Below are 17,665 nucleotides of genomic sequence, written 5' to 3' on the forward strand. Positions count from 1 at the left end.
GAGCTCTGTGGCGCAGCAGAGCAGCGTGGTCATTGTTGTCTTTGGAAAGTAAGCAGCTTCAGTGAGGCCAGTGGTGTGAAAGCCACCTCTCTTCTTGAGTGTGTCCTCCAGACCCTGTTGTTGACATACAGAGCAGGTGCAGCTGCTTTCTTCAACCGCATCAAGTAGAACCCCTTTAACAGGCACACACACACACACACACACACACACACACATACACACGCACGCATGCACGCACGCACGCACGCACGCACACACACACACACACACACACACACACTCACACACACACACACACACACACCCACACACACACACATACACACACACATACACACACACATAGAGCTTAGATGTCACAAGACAGGGTTATATGGACAAAGACAAATCTACCATTTTCTTTAATATCTCTGCAACAATCAGCGGGGCAGTGCTGAGTTAACACAGGGCCCACAGAGACAGAAACAATGGTTGGATTCTTCCAGCCTGAAGATGGCTATGGGAAATGGCAGGGATGCCAGCGCTGATAAGTGACCGAGTGGCTCGAGTTACTTCCAGCTGTCTGCAGCCATGCATGCCTCTGCAGAATGTATGGTTCACGCATAATGCAAACCATTGCATTTGCGTAATGCTCATAAAAATCTGGCGGACATATTAAATAAAGTCAACAACAGCCTCTCGCTTGGGCGAGGGGGTTTACATCACAGGAAAGAATCTCCAGTCCTCCGAGGAGTGGTGCAGCACGTCCTCAGCTGTGAAAACACAGACGGATGAAGACTGTGACCCCGCGAGCGATAGTGTTAACTGGATCAATAAAACCAAAAGCCTGGGTGCAGCATGTGGAAAGAGTCTGAGTCAGGCTTTGTGGACAATTATGGTAGTCACAGAGCTGTTACAAAAATGTCCAGGAGGACCTGTTGGCATTGTTGGCTGAGCTTTTTTTCCCCCTTAAACCATAAATTTCCATACAGACACAGCAAAATAAAGAGCGTAACTGTCCTCTTGTAATTAAAACTACGGGAAATTAAAGTTAATGTAAACCAAAGCCTGTAAAAGATTAATAGTGTTTAATACAGGCTGTATTTTGCTGCCCTAAGTTGAGTTACACCGAAAAACTAGCACCACACTGCATTAGCATCACCTCAATACCAGTGAGGGCCTCTTCCTGTCCATTTGGAAAATATAAGTACATTTTCAAGCTGCTGCACACTCCAAGAGGAGAGTGCTTTCTGCAGGCTTTGAAGTTCTCAGGAATAATGCTCCTTAAAAGCATCCCCTGCAACACAGAACAACATGAACATGTATTTCAGTGAAAAGGCGTGAGCAGCCTCTTCTTAGCAACCATGCAAACCCTCCTACTGGACAACCTTGACATGTTTGATGTCTTGTAGGTCTCATGATGTGACATGCTTTACATGAGCAGCATTGAGTGGTCTTTATTCACTCATTTATTAGTGGAGGTACTCAGTGGATAACATCTCTGCGTCTTACCGGATAAAAGCTCTCTTTATTCTAATTTGATCATAAACAAAGTCAACACTCAGTGAATTAAAGCCTGCAGTGAGTGTTTCTTCCCCTCTTGTCTTGAAGGCAGCCTCATTCTGAAAAAGGATACCACAAACGCAACAAAACACCAGCGAGAGGCAAAAAGGCAGGAATGAAACTTTCTTTTTCTTTCCTCTTCCCTGCACAGTTTAGTGTTTCAGTTACACCCTGTAGGCAGTAAAAACTGTCGTCTAATCATATCCTCACACAGTCTTAAATGCCATATACGCCCATACCAGCCTGGAAAGGGGACCTTTCTGAGGATTAAAACGGATATGAGGTTATTTTTGTGAGATCTATGATTGCATGAGGCACTCCCATGCAGACTTAGCGTGATGACTGAGGAGGTGAGCTAATGTGGTGATGCAAATAAGGAGTTGTGTAAGTTCAGGTGCTTTTGTCTAAGGGGCAAACGGTTGATTTTTTGGTCTTCTAAATCTGTTGATCATCTTGTTACGTTGGATATTTACTCAATGGGATCATGTGAGGGAAAATACATTGCAGGATCTTGAATATTTATGTACAAAGATATGATCTGAATCTATCATAACTATTGAGATTTATGTTTCATACAGTTTCCTTGCAGGTTCTCACTCTTTAAAAACCAAATTGAGTTATTCCGCAGCTTTCATTGTATGAATAAAAGAACATGACTTGGGTAGGCTTCAAAGACAATCAAGAGAGACCTACATCTCCTGAAGTGAGATGGATGGAAGCAGCAGCAGCAGCAGCACATTGTGTGATCTGACATGTCCTCCGCACACTTTAACTAGTATTATTAGAGAGCTCGACAGGGCGGGTTTGGCCCTGGCAGGATGTGTTGGACACTCTGCAGCAGATCAGAGGGAAAGACAAGGGAAAAGCTTGCGCACCTCTGAAACACTGCGGCGAGAGCGTGATGAGGAGGATGGGAATTACTGCTGAATTAAGCACCACTTTGATTGGGGAACTGATTGACCGGTGGTTGGCAAAACATGAAAGAATGACCTTGAAATCTCCAAAGCGAGTATGGATTGGCACACAGCATCTCTCCCTCTCTCCTCCCTTTCCCCACAAACACACACACACACAATCACACATACATGCACATAGCAACACATGTACAATGAAAAAGGAGCACATACATGGGTGTCTACCCACATGAGTACCCCATCTCTGCCTTTTTTACAGCTCTCTATAGTGAGGGAGAAGAAAAAAATGAACACACAGTCACGTACGACAAGCTGGAGTAGAGAGAGCAACTTCAAAGTAAGGCAGATGCAGGGACAGCACCCTCTGAATAAATTTTCTGGCCACCAGTCGATCTGCCCGCGGGCTAAGATTGTGGCTGCTCGCATCTCTCCTGACCCCTCATCAGCTCCCAGTTAAAACCAATCCTGCTCTAACGAGGCAGCAAAAAAGAGAAAAGGAGGGACGGGGAAGGTACATTTGAAGGGATATTAAATGCATTTTTGCTTGTTCCAGGTTTGAGAAAATTAATTACCTTCAAATACTTGGCTGTCATAAAAGTATACCTTCTTTGGTTAATAAAACAGTGTGCTGGGGCTGACAAATAAACACTCAAAGGAAGCCTGTAACTTCTATATTGTGTTTTCAAGGTTTGTGTGTTTTTTTTAAACATGTTCAAAATGGATAATGTGCAATACATGTTGTTTGTGGATTTTATTGGCATGTGCTTCCCTGTTTATATGTGGGTCATTGTTTGTTTTTATGTTTTAATTTATTGATAGTAGAGGCAGCTACATTGTAGCAGCATTTGGGTCATAGACAATTTATTGTATTGTATCATCTCGTATCCTTTCATGTAACGTATTGATCAGATTGTATTGTATCGTTATATTGTATTGTTTTTTAACGTATCATATATCATGTTGATCATATCGTCTATAAAATTGTATCATATCATATCATGTCGATCGTATCATATATGGTATTGATTGTATTGTATCACATTGTATCGTGTCATATTGTTCCGTATTGGATCATCTCGTATCCTTTCAAGTAATATATTGATCCCATTGTATTGTATTGTTACGCATTGTATGGTACTGGATCGTATCATTTATTGCATTGATCATATCGTTTCTATCAAATTGTATCGTATCGTCTTGTCTTGTCTCAAATCGTAGTATCGTATTGATTCATATTAATTCATATTAATTCGTATTGTATCATATATGGTATTGATTGTATCGGATCATGTTGTATCGTATTGTCTCGTCTCTTATCGTACCTTATCGTATCTTATCGTATCTTATCGTATCTTGTATCTTCTCTTCTGGTATTGTCTCGTATTGTATCAGGTATCTGATCTTATCTAATCGTATCTGATCTTATCTAATCGTATCTGATCTTATCTTATGGTATTGTCTTGTAGTATCGTAGTGTCTCGTAGTATTGTATTGAATCATATTGTATCATATATGGAACTGATTGTATCTTGCCGTGTCGTGTCTTTTCTTATCGTATTGCATTGTATCTTGTCATATCATATTGTATATGATCACATCGTGTCAAATGTTATTGTATGGTGTTACAGTATCATGTCGTATTACATCATATCACATTGTACGGTATCATATTTTATTATTTGGTTCTATTTTATTATATTGTATTGTACAGTATTGTATTGTATTGTATAATATTGCGATGTGACATGACATGATACAAAACAATTAAATTAAATACAATGCATTTACTGACATATCACATTATTTATTTTAGTTAAGTATACCATCTATTATTAAATGTTCATGTTGCAAAATTGAGGTGTATCCTATCTTCTTGTTTCATTTCATTTCGTTTCATTTTGTATTGTATTGTATGAGATGGTAAAATAGTATCTCACACATCTTCTAAATGTGTATGTTATTATAAGCACTGTGTACAATTCATATTGGTCAAACTGTTACACTAGTAATAATCATCATTGTTTTCCTTATCCTGGTGCTCTTAGTTCAAATTAAACATTCCAGATCCACTAGATTTTTTTTATTTTATTTATCACAGACATGTAACTTCTCACTCTGCTGTTACAGCTTACTTCTACTCACTGCATGCCGGTGGTGCTTTATAGCACCCAGTTGAAAGTTGTGCCTGTGTGAGAAGTGTCAAGATTTAAGCGATATATTCCTCGTCAGAAACTGCTCATACATGTCATTATTATTTTTCAGCGTGTTGACTTGTTTTAATATTTGATTTCTTGTTTAATCATTCATGATGCTATGGTGCATGAGCACTGAATAATTGTAATTACACCTGCTGGGACATACATAGTCCATTAAGTCTCTGACATGAGATAGATTCAGTGTAAATGATCCCTATTTGCTGAGTTTCTGGATGGATTTGGGTGTAGAAAACTGCATTGTAGGTCAGTGTCAATTTTAAGGGTTGCATCATCAAGTGGGATGAACAAAATGTTGCACGAGCATCATTTGGAAGAAGCAATCTCTCACATTCTGTGCATAATGAGGCCCAGGAAAACAATGATCTGCACCCTGAGGGCAAATATCCACCTGTGTGTGCACATGCAAGTGAAAATGTGCATTTCTGTGTAGAAACCCTCTCCTCAATGACGACCCTGCGAGCGATTCATAGAAAATGCAGGATGCAACCATCGTATATGTTGCTTTAAACTGAATACAAATACACACACGGATGTGCATGCTCACATACACACACAAACACCCAGGAGGAGAGGAGATCTAATGAGGCCCGTGGAGACCCTGCTGAATTGTCAGTCAACGCTCAGCCTGCTGACACGCAGTCGACAACATCAATGACTTCTTTTCTCAAACAGGGGAGGCCTGTCCGATTGCATCAGATGTAAAGAGAAGTCTGAGGTCCACTGGATTTGGATTGAGAGAAGAGGAGAGAGGAGTGGATAAGGAAATGTGCTGCAAGAGTTTGAGAGTAAAAGTTAACTTATGTGGAAAACTGGCAACTTTTAAAGCCTTTAAAAGCAAACATTGGGCCAAAAACACATCACGGCCATGATAAGATTTATACTCAGGTTGTGTGTTGTAACCACATCCCTTATTCTTTCAAGACTTCCTCCAAAGTGTGCCTCCAATCCTGTTCCTCAAAACAACAATGTATTTCAGAGCAGAGGGAGAAAAGTGAGCCATACTTCTCCTGTCACAGGAGGCCTGGGTGTTCTGTCATGCCTATATTTGTGCTATAATGAACCATGCTTATCCCAGGTGTTATTGCTCTTTGTGTTTCCCAGCGTATTGTTTCAGGACACACAGACGTGCAATTTACATGGCAGTGTGTAATTATGACTTTCTCACTAAAGCCTGGCCTGTCATTTTCACAGATGGAGGCTGTGTGGTCTCTGTAATGCTGGGGGAATCAGCTGGTCACACCACATGATAAACTGCAAGTTTATATTCTATCTAATGAGGAAAATACATCATTTTAGTTTTATTGTGTATATTTCTGAATAGTCAACATCAGCTTTTGGTATATGAGTTACAACTTTGGGTTATTATTTTGCAACTATATTACTGTTTTGATTACTAATCATGTCATTAATAGACACACTTTCAATATTTCTTCATGCTCAGACCTCTTCTTTTCTGTCTCATGGTGTGGTGGCTTGAGGCTGGAGACTTGCTGATCTACATGCTGCTGAATGAAGTGTCGGTTTTCAGCGCAAACTCCTCCCCTACGGACGGACGGGCTGCGCTTTTCTTCCACTTGAACAACCAAGTAGTTTTCAGGGCGCATTCCCCGGCAGCAATGTGGAGGGAAAGGGCGGCCACATCCAGCTGAACTCTTTTCTTCTCATATTGCTCTCTTACAATTTCCAAACTTTTGTGTTTGTTCGGGAGAACTGAGAATCGTCGCATATGTGGAAGAAAGCAGGAGAGACTGAGTTGAAGGAAACTGCAGCCACACCGTCTCGTGTTGTGTTTGGCTTCTTTTTTTCTGACTCCAGCCATTGTTTCTCACACATGGATATTAGGAGATGAAATCGGACGTGTTTCTTGTTCTATAGTAACCTTCTTTGTGGCTTGGACTGAAGTTTATGTGGTCCCGGGGCTCTGTAGGAGGAGGTGAGAGAGTCCCATTCCTCAGCAGCACAACAAGGAGACACACACAGGGGCCACAAGTTGTCCACAAGCTGCGAAGGAGCTCAAACTTTGCCAACTCTCTGCGCATCCGGCCACCGACGCCAAACATTCATCGATATTTTCTTTCAGCGCCTCTGTTGCAATTTTAACTGTGGATTATCATCGCCATGGACCGAGGAACCCTGGTCAGAGGATGAATATGGAGTTTTGAACCATGAACAGCTTCTTGTAGTTAGTTTACTACTCCGGAGACGCGTTTGGACTACTCAGATCCAGCAAAAAACGCAAATTCTTCTTGCGATTGTTTTTCCTCTCAGCGATATCAAACATTCTGCAAAATGCCACAGCTGAACGGAGGCGGTGGGGATGATTTGGGGGCGAATGATGAGATGATTTCTTTCAAAGACGAAGGGGAGCAGGAGGAAAAGATATCCGAAAACGTATCGGCGGAAAGGGATTTGGATGATGTGAAATCCTCGTTAGTGAACGAGTCGGAAAACAACAGCAGCTCGTCAGACTCAGAGGTAAGAAAACTCAGTGTATTAAACTGTTCCCAATGCGTCACAGCATGGGAAGAAATACGGTTAAATAGTGTTGAAAGTTTCAACAGTTTCTTCCCCCTCCGTGTGTGTGTGTGTGTTTCTCTCCGTGTCAGCAGGCAGAGCGGCGCCCCCGAACCAGACCAGACTTAGAAAGTTATGAGAAAACAAGAGACTTCTTCAGCGAAGGTAAAACTATCTGTATTTTATTAGATTTTGGTTGCAGTTCTATCTCAATGTATGCCTTTACTGACTCGAGGTTTTCCCTTCCCTGCAGCACTGAGAAGACAGCAAGATGGAGGCTTTTTTAAGAGTCCTCACTATCCTGGCTACCCGTTTCTCATGATCCCAGACCTCACCAACCCGTACCTATCTAACGGGTCTCTGTCCCCCGGTGCAAGACCAGTAAGTGCTCCTGTGTATAGACTCATCTCACACACCCTTTACTGTCTTTTCCACATTTTGTCGCACACTACTAAAACTTTGTCCGTGCGTAAAAGTTCCTTGTGCACCGTCAGACCGCCATATTCCCTCTGAGTGGCCTCTCAAGGAGTACTAACTACTTCTTTGTTCTTTTTTGGGGATATAGCTAACATGTCTAACTGCCACACACCCTCCGCAGGGCTCGTGCTTGACAACTTCTCATTTTGGCTCAAAGTTCAGACACATTAGTCATTCTTTGTTATTTTGAAGGATTTATGGCAGCTCCATGTCGAAAATACTCCGTAACACTCACGCAGGATCTTGATTATACTCTTTAACAAAGCTGATTTATGTGCTTGCACTATTAGTTTCCTGTAGGGACTTGCAATTCACAGAATGGAGGCTTATGTTCTTCTAAAGATTTGTTTTAAAGTTACAAGAAATTTAAAGTTTGATACAAGGATTAGTGTGCATGCTGCTATGTCCTTTTTTTCCCCCACAGCTTTTTTTTACAAAAATGTACAAATTCAGTTTTTCCTGAAGCCATTTCCTACAGTTACAACACTGTTATATCATACATGTCAGATATTTCGATGCAGCTTCAGTGACAGCTGTCGTGCAGAGACTTTTAAAAGTTCAAATAAGGTTATCAGTCTGTCTTAAAATGTGTTGTTTATGTAGAAGTTGCTTCATATCGCCCACATATGCATTGGTTTTGTAGCAAGTACAGTTAGTTGTGACTTGGCGATACTTTTACAGCAGTCGGGAAAGACAATAACATGTCTTATTGTTGATTTCACATAAATGAATCCCACACTAATGTTAAATGAGACATTGGACTGTTCGTATGTGATTTAGTAACACATTTGCATAATTTAAAGCACTAAAACAACACTGTTTATTGTTACAGTTTGTACAGGACTATGCAAACTTCCTTGAAATAATCCCTGCTGGAGATCTGTCCCCCCTCGAGCTTGTCCCTCCCCCAATCCATGTCACATCCCCCCCAAAAACAAGTACTTTCGTTAAGGCCTGGCAGGCATCTGACTGAAAAGACAACCCCCTCACCCCCACCTCCTCTTCCCCTCCTTTTTTTCTGTCTCCTTTTCACTGTTCCAGGCCCACTACTCCCCTCGCCTCCCTTTACCTTCCATTCAATTAGAAAGGCGTTAGTTGACCATTGTTATTCTGAGCAGTCCTGATGGCTTCATTGGAGGTCTCCATTGGGGCTCATTAACTAAATGGCTACTCTGCCCACACTAGGTGATACATAACACTGTATAGATTGTCTGTTCTGCTTTTTGCAGGAAAAACATAGATATGAACATGCTGGAATAGAAATGCATCTTTGTATTTAAGTGCTTTTTCTGAACTCTTTTGCAAACACCTTTTATTTTTTAGAAAACAAAGCATACGCTCCAAAGTGTTGAAGTTTCATTAGTTGATTATCTACCCTCTGCTTTGTTTGTGTCTCTTATTTCCTTGTGTTTTGTCCAGCTAAAACAAAGTTCAAAATTAAAAAAGTCTGATCCTGTTGCTTGAGGCAAAGTAGCAAATAATTGGAGAGGATTTAAAATTCAGAGGAATAATCCTCCATATTGAAAGGAAAGAAAAAGAATGAGGTCAATGGGACATAGCGAGCTGACACTGTCAATCATCAGCGTGGCAGAAAACATGCAGGCAGACAATAGCTGGCATAGTAAGCAGCCGTCTTAAGGTCTCAGCATTGCACATGGCTCTGCTTGAATGCTGCAAGTTTGATTTATTGGTTGACGACTTGGAACCTTTTGAGGCCTCGCATTCTAGGAGGTTTGCTTTGTTTACACCTGTGGGTGAAGTTCAATACAGGCAGGGGTTTCTGGGTGATATTTGCCAGCAGCTTGCACCCACGTCTGGCCGTCATCTTGGTTCAACTAATGAGCTCCAGGCTAACATTTATCTTGCATAATCACTGTGTGGAACAGGCTGATTGGCTCGTGAGATAAAAATTTGCCCACGGGGTAACCTCGTTTATGTAGTCACCTCTCAGGATCTGAGATACAAACAATCCCTAGAGCCTGCAAACACTTGATTATTACGGTGTGTGTTTGGAAAAGGCCTGCTGAGACTGACAGATTTGTTTTATGAGTATGGTGTGGTATGTGGTTGTACTTGTGCTACACAGGACACATTTACGTTCTGCCTCTCAGGCAGATCATGCAATCGATAGTAAACAACTTATTCTATTTTTCCAGGAGAAATGTAGCATGGACTTTTTGACTTTTGGGCTTATATAGAGTATTTTTGTGTCTTAAAGACTAGGACAATGCACCCTTATGGGGTTAATAAAGCACATATATGTATTTAATGAGACAAACTGCTGTGCAACGGATACTCAGGGTTGCCTAACTGTGATCAAACTCTGCAATGTGCTGCATGTTGAAGGATTTGAGGCCTGAACTTTCAAATTTGGATGTGGCAACCCTATCATGAGCAATGAGAGACAGGCCTACATGGGATCAGCACAGTTCCCCTGAGGGCCGAGCATAACTGATTTAAAGCCTGCTCCGAGCTGACATTCTGCTGTAATCCGCTGAGAGTTGAGCAGGAGGTTTAATGTTTGCAGAGATGTTCCTTCCACCATCAGACTCCTGCTTACTGCTTTGGGGAGCGGGAGAGAGAGGGATTTTTTTTCTAGGACAAATCCAGCTCATTGTTTGTCGACTCATTGAAGTGATTATCGCCGCATTGTTCCCGTAGTGACAGACTGGTGCCAGATTTAATTGGTGAACACACACTCGAGCTTGACGCCAACACTTGTCAGCTTCATCAGCACTTTGGCATTGCTCTGCTGGTGCATCATCATCGTCACTAAAGAGAGAAATGCCTCATGTGTGTGAGAGGTGGGGACGGTCAAATATATCTTTAGGACAAACTCTTGCTCCCGAGCATGATACTTGAATAGAGAATAGTTTGAGATATGAATGGAGGGCTTGAATAAGTCTGAACATGTCAGCGGCTGTATGTGCATGCCTCACCGACATCCATTCTTTCTGCAGCTTTTGGTGCTTAAAAATGTGCAGACAAAGAAAAAGTCAACACAGACATTGTCCTGCTGAAGAAAAGGGGCCTCTCCCTGCACAAGCAAACCCCATGTGTGTGTAAGTGTGTGTGTGGAGGCGTCTTTTCATCAGGTGGCTCACTCACCTTGCTGAGTTTGTGTGCGTAAAGTCTGGTGGCAGGCGGGAGGGCGGGAGGAGGAGGAGGAGGGGGCGCTCAGGTGAGGCTCAGTGGATACATTTGCAACAGAGGGAACAGTGTGCTGCGTTCACATTCTGACAAACCTCCGTGTTGTGTTCCTGAAGGTTAGCGCGCAAATATTTTCTCAGCCAAGCGCTGTGTCAACAGAGTCAACAGTTTGGACTAAGTTTATAGGTTTTAAAAGATTTTTCCTTCAAAGGCAAACACATCGACATCAGTTTGGTGGCTCTGTTCAATTACAAACAGATCGCAGGCAGCCACAAAAATGCCATCGCTGGCTGAGAATAAGAGCCTTCAGATTTTTCTGTTGAGTATTTGAGAATATTTAATTAAATTTGTCAAAAATAGTTTGAAATATAACAGTAATCATGACTTTCTTATGGAAGAAGCAAAATATTTAACTTTTTGATGTCAAATAGAAGCTTTTGATTCTATTTTGCATAAATAACAACTTGGATGAACTGTTGTCTCGGGTTGTCTGATATATAGATTTATGCTTTTGCGTTTTAAGAGCTGCAGCTGCAGGTTATTTGCATTATTGATTCATCTGCAGATTATTTGTCTGGCATCAATTAACTGTTTCGTCTCTAAAGTGTCAGTAAGTTGTGAAAGATGCTCGTCATGATTTCCTTGGGTGAAAAGTGGCGTCTTCTGATAGCTTCTTTCACAACCGAAGAGATTTTGTTTTGAAAATGACTAAAGGAACAACTTGTTCCCAGAAGACGAAAAATTAAGGAAGATTTCCTGATGAAGACATAAAAAGAAAAACAAAGTTTGTATTTAAGATTGCGCAACCATGGCATCACGAGAAATACACTGCAACTGCTAAAAAAGAGAGGGTGCTTTGGAGTTTGAAAGTTTACTATAGATGAACAATCAAACTGGTATTGTGAGTGGGTGTATTTTTGATTTTTATAACAGATGCTCACAATAAAATAAACTAGGGTAAGTAAAGCTTTACTAATTTTGTTTGAATTTCACCAAAATTATTAATTTCTAAAAAATATTGATGTTTAAGCTCCTTTTAAGTGATTATTCCATTGTTACAGCTTTAAACAGTCAATAATAAGGACAGGTTGAGTAGTGCAACATAATTAAAATCAGTTATGGTGCTGTAACATGGTACAAGCATTGTCCTGATACACAGTATCTCTCTCTCTGCATGAGCCATATGTATGAGGCGTGAAGAGAATTCACCGTCTGTGATCTGGGTCTGAAGTAGTTGCACATCCAACCTCCGTGTTGGAGTGGGGATGCTGAACATCACTCGTATAGTAACTGACTGAAATGGTGTCAGTCCTGGTCTGCTTCCTTCCCACTGCTGGTCTCTGTGGAAAGCATGAGCTGGCGTCAATCCCTCCTGCTACCCCTGCTAGCCCGCTAGTTCACTACCTAAACCCACCCACTCGCCCGCCTGGCATTAGAAATTCTGTTTATAGCGCTCTCTGGCTCCTCGCGCGCCGGGCCCATCAGGAGCATCTCAGCACCCTTTGAGGAAAGGAGAACCAGCATCTCCCCTCTCCAGCCGCACACTCCCCATGTTCAGTGACATCAATGAATCCCTTTGATGTGCTGAGATGAATATGTGTGCAAATGTGTTTTTATCAATTAATGTGTTTTTCTCATTTGAGATGTTTGGCCAGAGCTGCTGTTGAGTTTGGTGCGTTTCTTTTTCCTGTGGAAATTTTGGGAGAACTTGTGTTTTGTGCTGAGAGACATTAAGCCAAAGGTGGGCATCTGTAACATGTCTGAGTGCACCCTGAAATGTCTTTTGTATGGCTTTGAAACGGTTAATGGTGTGTTGTTGAGCATGTCTGTCCAACATCCTATTGACAAACACTACTGGTGTAGTTTGAAAACACCTAACACAAAATCTTTAGCCTCTGTGCGAGGAATCTTCTTGTGCCTCTACTTTCCAGTGTGTTGGTTCAGACACTTAATGGTTGAGGTAATATGCTATCTGGACCTTTTTTCCAGCTGCTCATTATAAAAAAAAAATAGGAAAAGTCTTTGAAAAGTTAGAATTTTGAGGTAAAGACTTGTATCACACAAGCTTAGTCATGCCTATGCTGTGGTTTCAACCTGAAGTCCTGGTGCAGGCGGGGGAGGGGGATGCCTGTGGATTTATCAGGAGGGGAGTCAGACTCTTTCCCAGGTGACCGCAGGAATGAAACAAGTTGTTTTTGGATTAAACAACTCACACATTTATCATTAAAATGCCCCATGAGCCTACCCCCCTCTTTTTTTTTTTGCCATGTCAGCATTTCCATAAGTTGAGAAACATTTGTATTTAATTTGATCAAGTGTAAGATAAGGTTTTATAAGTGGTAGAAAAAGGCTGTTATGACTTCCATGAGACAAATGTGGCACATTCATTTGTACTGCAACTTTTTAGTGAATGTACTCATCTTCAAACAAACTTCAGATCAGTGTAACTGTTCATGAAGAATCATTTTAACAGGACATTTAAATATAACAATCATTTCATTTACATGTACAGATCGGTCTGGCAGCAATTTCAGTGTTCAGTCAAAAGAATCAGGAAGTGAATAATAAAATAATTATACTCCGGGGGTTACAGACATCAAATTAATGATATGACACAGAAATGAACTCAACATTCCTGCCCTGCCCGTGCTGTAGCCTTTGGTTTTAGTCATCATCATCATCATCATTGTCATGATCATCATCATCATCATCATCATTTTGTTGTAAACCTCCATGAAGCTCCCTTCTATATTTAAAGCTCCAGTAAGAAACTTTGGGTTTGTGTTATGTCAGCGCCCCTTGTGGAAAAAGTGCTCTCTCATATCTCTGCAGATTTTTCCCTCTAGTCCAGTGATTCTCAACCTTGGAGTTGTGAGATAATTATTGAGGGTAACCAGATGGTTGTGGGAATCCCATATAGAATATAAAATAGCATTTTTGACTTGCATTTTTTGCATTACATCGCCTGTGACAGTGACAAGTGAAATGTCAGACTATCAGCGTGTTTGCTACACCATGGCTGCAGTTGATGGCCCTTGTTTGTGTCATCATGTTTTTCACATACAGGCTGAGTGGTTGTGGTGGCTAACAGGGGGCGGGGCCACAAACACCCACCACGATATCACTCTTGGGGGGTTTTGACTGGAAAAGGTTGTAAACCACTGCTGGAGTCTACATGTGTGTGCAGCTTTCATTTCCGCAGTTATCATAATCTGTATCGTGGTAAACGTCACCAAAAGCTATTTTCGCTGTGTACTGTGAACTGTCGTGTTTCGCACTGCGTCAGCCGTGGCATCACAATAAAAACATAGATATAACCTGATATGTCACTAAAGGTCGTTTTTTCTTGTTACAGCTATGTTACACCTATTGATAAATCTTTAATACATTGATTCATATTTAATGATAACAGTTGCTCCTGTATCTACAGACAGGCAGTGCTGTGGAGTGACAGCAAACTGTGCTATTGGACTGTCCCATTTAAGTGTATCTGGCCCTCTCATAGCTATAACCACTACTGTTTAGCACACATAAAGAAATGTTTTCCCTCCATAATTGTACCTTAAACGCTTCTCTCCATGCTAATAAAACGTGATTGTACAGCAGGAAGAGAAAGAAAACGCTCTAAACAGGGTTTCATCAGTCTGGTATTCCAAGCAGCTGTTTTCAGTTTAAGCTCTGCAGGCAGCGGGTGAGCGAGTGAGTGAGAGAGAGATTGTTGATGAGATGTGGTGGTGGGAGCATAAACTGGGGCAGATACGGGTCCTGCTAGTCCTCTGCCTGTTATCCCGAAGTGGGCCCACTTCCAGACCTCGAGGCTCTCACTTATCTGAAGGATTCTGTCTCCCACAGAGCACCGTTTCTTCACCGTGGACCACAATGCTTTGCCCTTCCCTTTCAGTCACAACCCAATCAGCATACAGCATGGAGCTATCAGATCATGCACATGTTGCATCAGTACATGTAAGAGTGGTATCGGGCTCTGCTTCACTTCACATAGAGACATGTTCCCTCCCTGCGTGTGTCTGGTAAAGGCCTCGTTCTGAGAGCGCAGGATCAGGGAGGTTGTAGTGGTCATACTAAATTAAGAAGTGGATGGATATCCGTCCAGGATGAGGTTAGTTGACAGCGAGCAGAGCAGCTGTTCTTCCAGCAGAAGTTGTAAATCAGTTTGGCTGCTTCCCACCGAGTTTGTCCTGTAACGGTGGACGGCTGGGGCGGCTCGTGTCCCCAGACAGACGCATGTCAAGTCAACACATTGCACCTGCGAACACGTGCAAACTCCTGCAGACGGATCCTGAACAGTTAATGCTCGATTTACTTTAATGGCTTATAAACAACTTTCCAACCTACCCACATTTTTATGCAATCAATACACTATAGATCTGTCTCTTTACTTTATGAAAGTGAGAAAATGAGAAAATAAAGATTCAACACTTACATAAACTGATGATGTAAATGATGAGACTGTTCTGCCATCTGTCATGTGAAACTCTTAAAACTAACGTTGTCTACGTAATATATTGTAAATCTTAAAGCAACAGGGAATTATCCATGTTTAAGTTGTCAAGATGCCAAGTTTAAAAGTGCATTGTATAAAATGTTGCACGTATTATAAGACGTCTGGGAAGTAAAACTAGTTCTAACCAACCTCAACTTCTCATGGGAGTTTTTTTCTTAATATGATTGAAAAAGTCACTGGTTTAATAAGGATTGAATGGACAAAAGATGGAGTAGTTATATTATTGGATTAACGTAAAGTAAACCCAGACACTATGCCTCCATATAGTCTGTAATTGTTAAATATCATATACATATTTGCCGTTTTCCCATGAGATCAGGCCGCTCATCCTAATGTTGATAATAACTTCACCTCTGTGTGCCCCTGCTTTCCCCCCAGTTACCCTCATAAACCAATTGTGCTTGTTAAAAAGTCACAATGTTCTGCAGTGTAACAAATTTGATTAAAGCCGAGGAAAGGCCCGTGTCATCTAAAATGTGTAGCCTCCTTATCTGGAACCAGACTTGTGGATCTCGCAAGACTGAACAGCAGGGACCTCTGACGGTGATGGTCTGATATTTTGACGTTAAACATCACTTTTTCTTGACCTCATCTTCTTCCCGGTAAGATGGCGAACTAATGATCTGGATAAGTGAAGAGTGATGGCAGCAGTTGAAGGCCTTGTGCTCCTCAGACACAAGACACTCTTCAGTGTTAGTGGGATTCCCCCAACTCAGCTGATCAGCTGCAAGATAAGGTTTCTTTGTACAGGGATTTTATCACTTGATATACTCAGGTTTGGCATTTGGTTGCACTCATTCTGTTGAATCCTTGAATCAGATGATTAATGACGGGGGCTGGATGGCAGCTCACACCTCACGGTTTCCTTGGCTTGACACCAAATCCCTACAAATGTGGCTGACTTATTTGCTTCAAATTTAGAGTCGCTACATTAGGAAAAAAAGATCTAATCAGCCTTATATGACATGGAGTAGGCCATGGAGCCCTTTTGTTTGATTTGAACATGGGTTGGAGGGGCTGGCTATTGGAAATCCCTGAAGCAGGCTTTAGGGGCAGGTCTGATTCTCGTGTGAAATGGGAAGGCTCTATAGCTCTCGGCTGACTTGACTGGGGCTGTATGGGTGTGTTGGCAGGGGGAGCGCCGGTCATGAATAGGGTCTTTGACTACCTCAGACTTGCCCTGAAAGGCAGGACAAAGACCCTAGGGCAACGGCTTAGAGCCTCACAGCTGAGCTACAGAATGCTTGGCCGAGTCTTCCTCCCTCCTCGCCTGATTTAAATACTACAGTGGCTTTCAGCATTCTGGCGACGGAGGCTCGCATTCAACTGCGGCACATTTACCATCAACTTTTCTCTCTGTTTTTGTTTACACCATGCTAATGCCAGGGCTGTTTACGTAATCCATTGTATGGAATCCATCACAGGGGCTGGTGAATATGCATCAGTGACTCTTAAAACTGCCTCGAGATGAGCTTCATGTTGGTCGCATTAAGAAGACTTTAGTGGATACAGACTAACTGTTGGCATATGTGTGTATCTGTGCTAATCACAACTCCACTCCAGGTCGTTAATTATGGAACACTCCTGCTTATCTCGGTGAGGGACAGAGATCCTCAGTAAACAAGACGAGTCCCAGCACACACCTCTCATTGCTCGATCATTTTTGACGGCCCCGCTCAACTCTCCAGCTTTCGAGATTTGCTGGGGCAGAATACAAAAAGCCATAAATCTTTTCTGCAGAGTTAATGGGGTTATTTGAGTCCTGTCCAGACACTCTCTCCCCACAGAGTGTCTAGTTTCAGATGTCACTCAGAGCTTTGTTTGCCCCCCAGGGTGAAGGGTTAGAGGTCAAGGTTCAGGGCCAGTTGGCTGAGTGGCCACAAAAGCTCAGGCTTCCCCCCCACACATCCGATCCCTGCGTCCACACCGGCCGGTCGCCACAATGATGGGATCAGTTTGCAACATTTGTCTTTTCTTATTATACCCCTAAATTAATCTTCACTTGTGTCAACAATTATACGGCTTCACAGTTTCACAATGAGGTCATAAAACTGTTGTTGGTTTACGGTTTTAAACTTAAATTGTTTCAGTGGAAACTTGTGTAATTACTCAGTAACAGGCTTTATTTTGTTACTTATGCTTTCCAGCTACTGTGAAACATTCCTGACATTGGTTTAACGGCATGACTTGAGAATTTATATTTCTCATCTTTCCCTTGACTCCAGTAATCAAAAGTTGAACCCCAGTGAAATCGGACGCCATCCTGTTGAAAATAAAAGTTTTCTTTGTTCGAAACACCTCAGAAACTCTGCAAGCCCACAGCCTCTCCT

At 41.9% G+C, this 17,665-nt stretch overlaps 1 protein-coding gene across 4 annotated transcripts in view; it reads left to right on the plus strand.

Annotated features, from left to right (window-relative positions):
- Positions 1-6,239: 6,239 nt before the first annotated feature.
- Positions 6,240-17,665, plus strand: part of tcf7l1b (transcription factor 7 like 1b) — a 32,710-nt gene continuing 21,284 nt past the window's right edge. The window contains exons 1-3 of one of the 4 annotated variants that reach the window (XM_034691037.1): positions 6,240-7,147; positions 7,279-7,351; positions 7,440-7,567. In XM_034691037.1, the coding sequence (XP_034546928.1) occupies positions 6,962-7,147; positions 7,279-7,351; positions 7,440-7,567 (387 nt within the window). In that variant the 5' untranslated portion in view covers positions 6,240-6,961. The remainder of the gene's footprint in view (positions 7,148-7,278; positions 7,352-7,439; positions 7,568-17,665) is intronic. The other 3 variants (XM_034691039.1, XM_034691038.1, XM_034691040.1) reach the window with 3 other exon arrangements.

The sequence above is a fragment of the Notolabrus celidotus genome, chromosome 9 (assembly GCF_009762535.1).
Source record: "Notolabrus celidotus isolate fNotCel1 chromosome 9, fNotCel1.pri, whole genome shotgun sequence".
Lineage (NCBI taxonomy): Eukaryota > Metazoa > Chordata > Actinopteri > Labriformes > Labridae > Notolabrus > Notolabrus celidotus.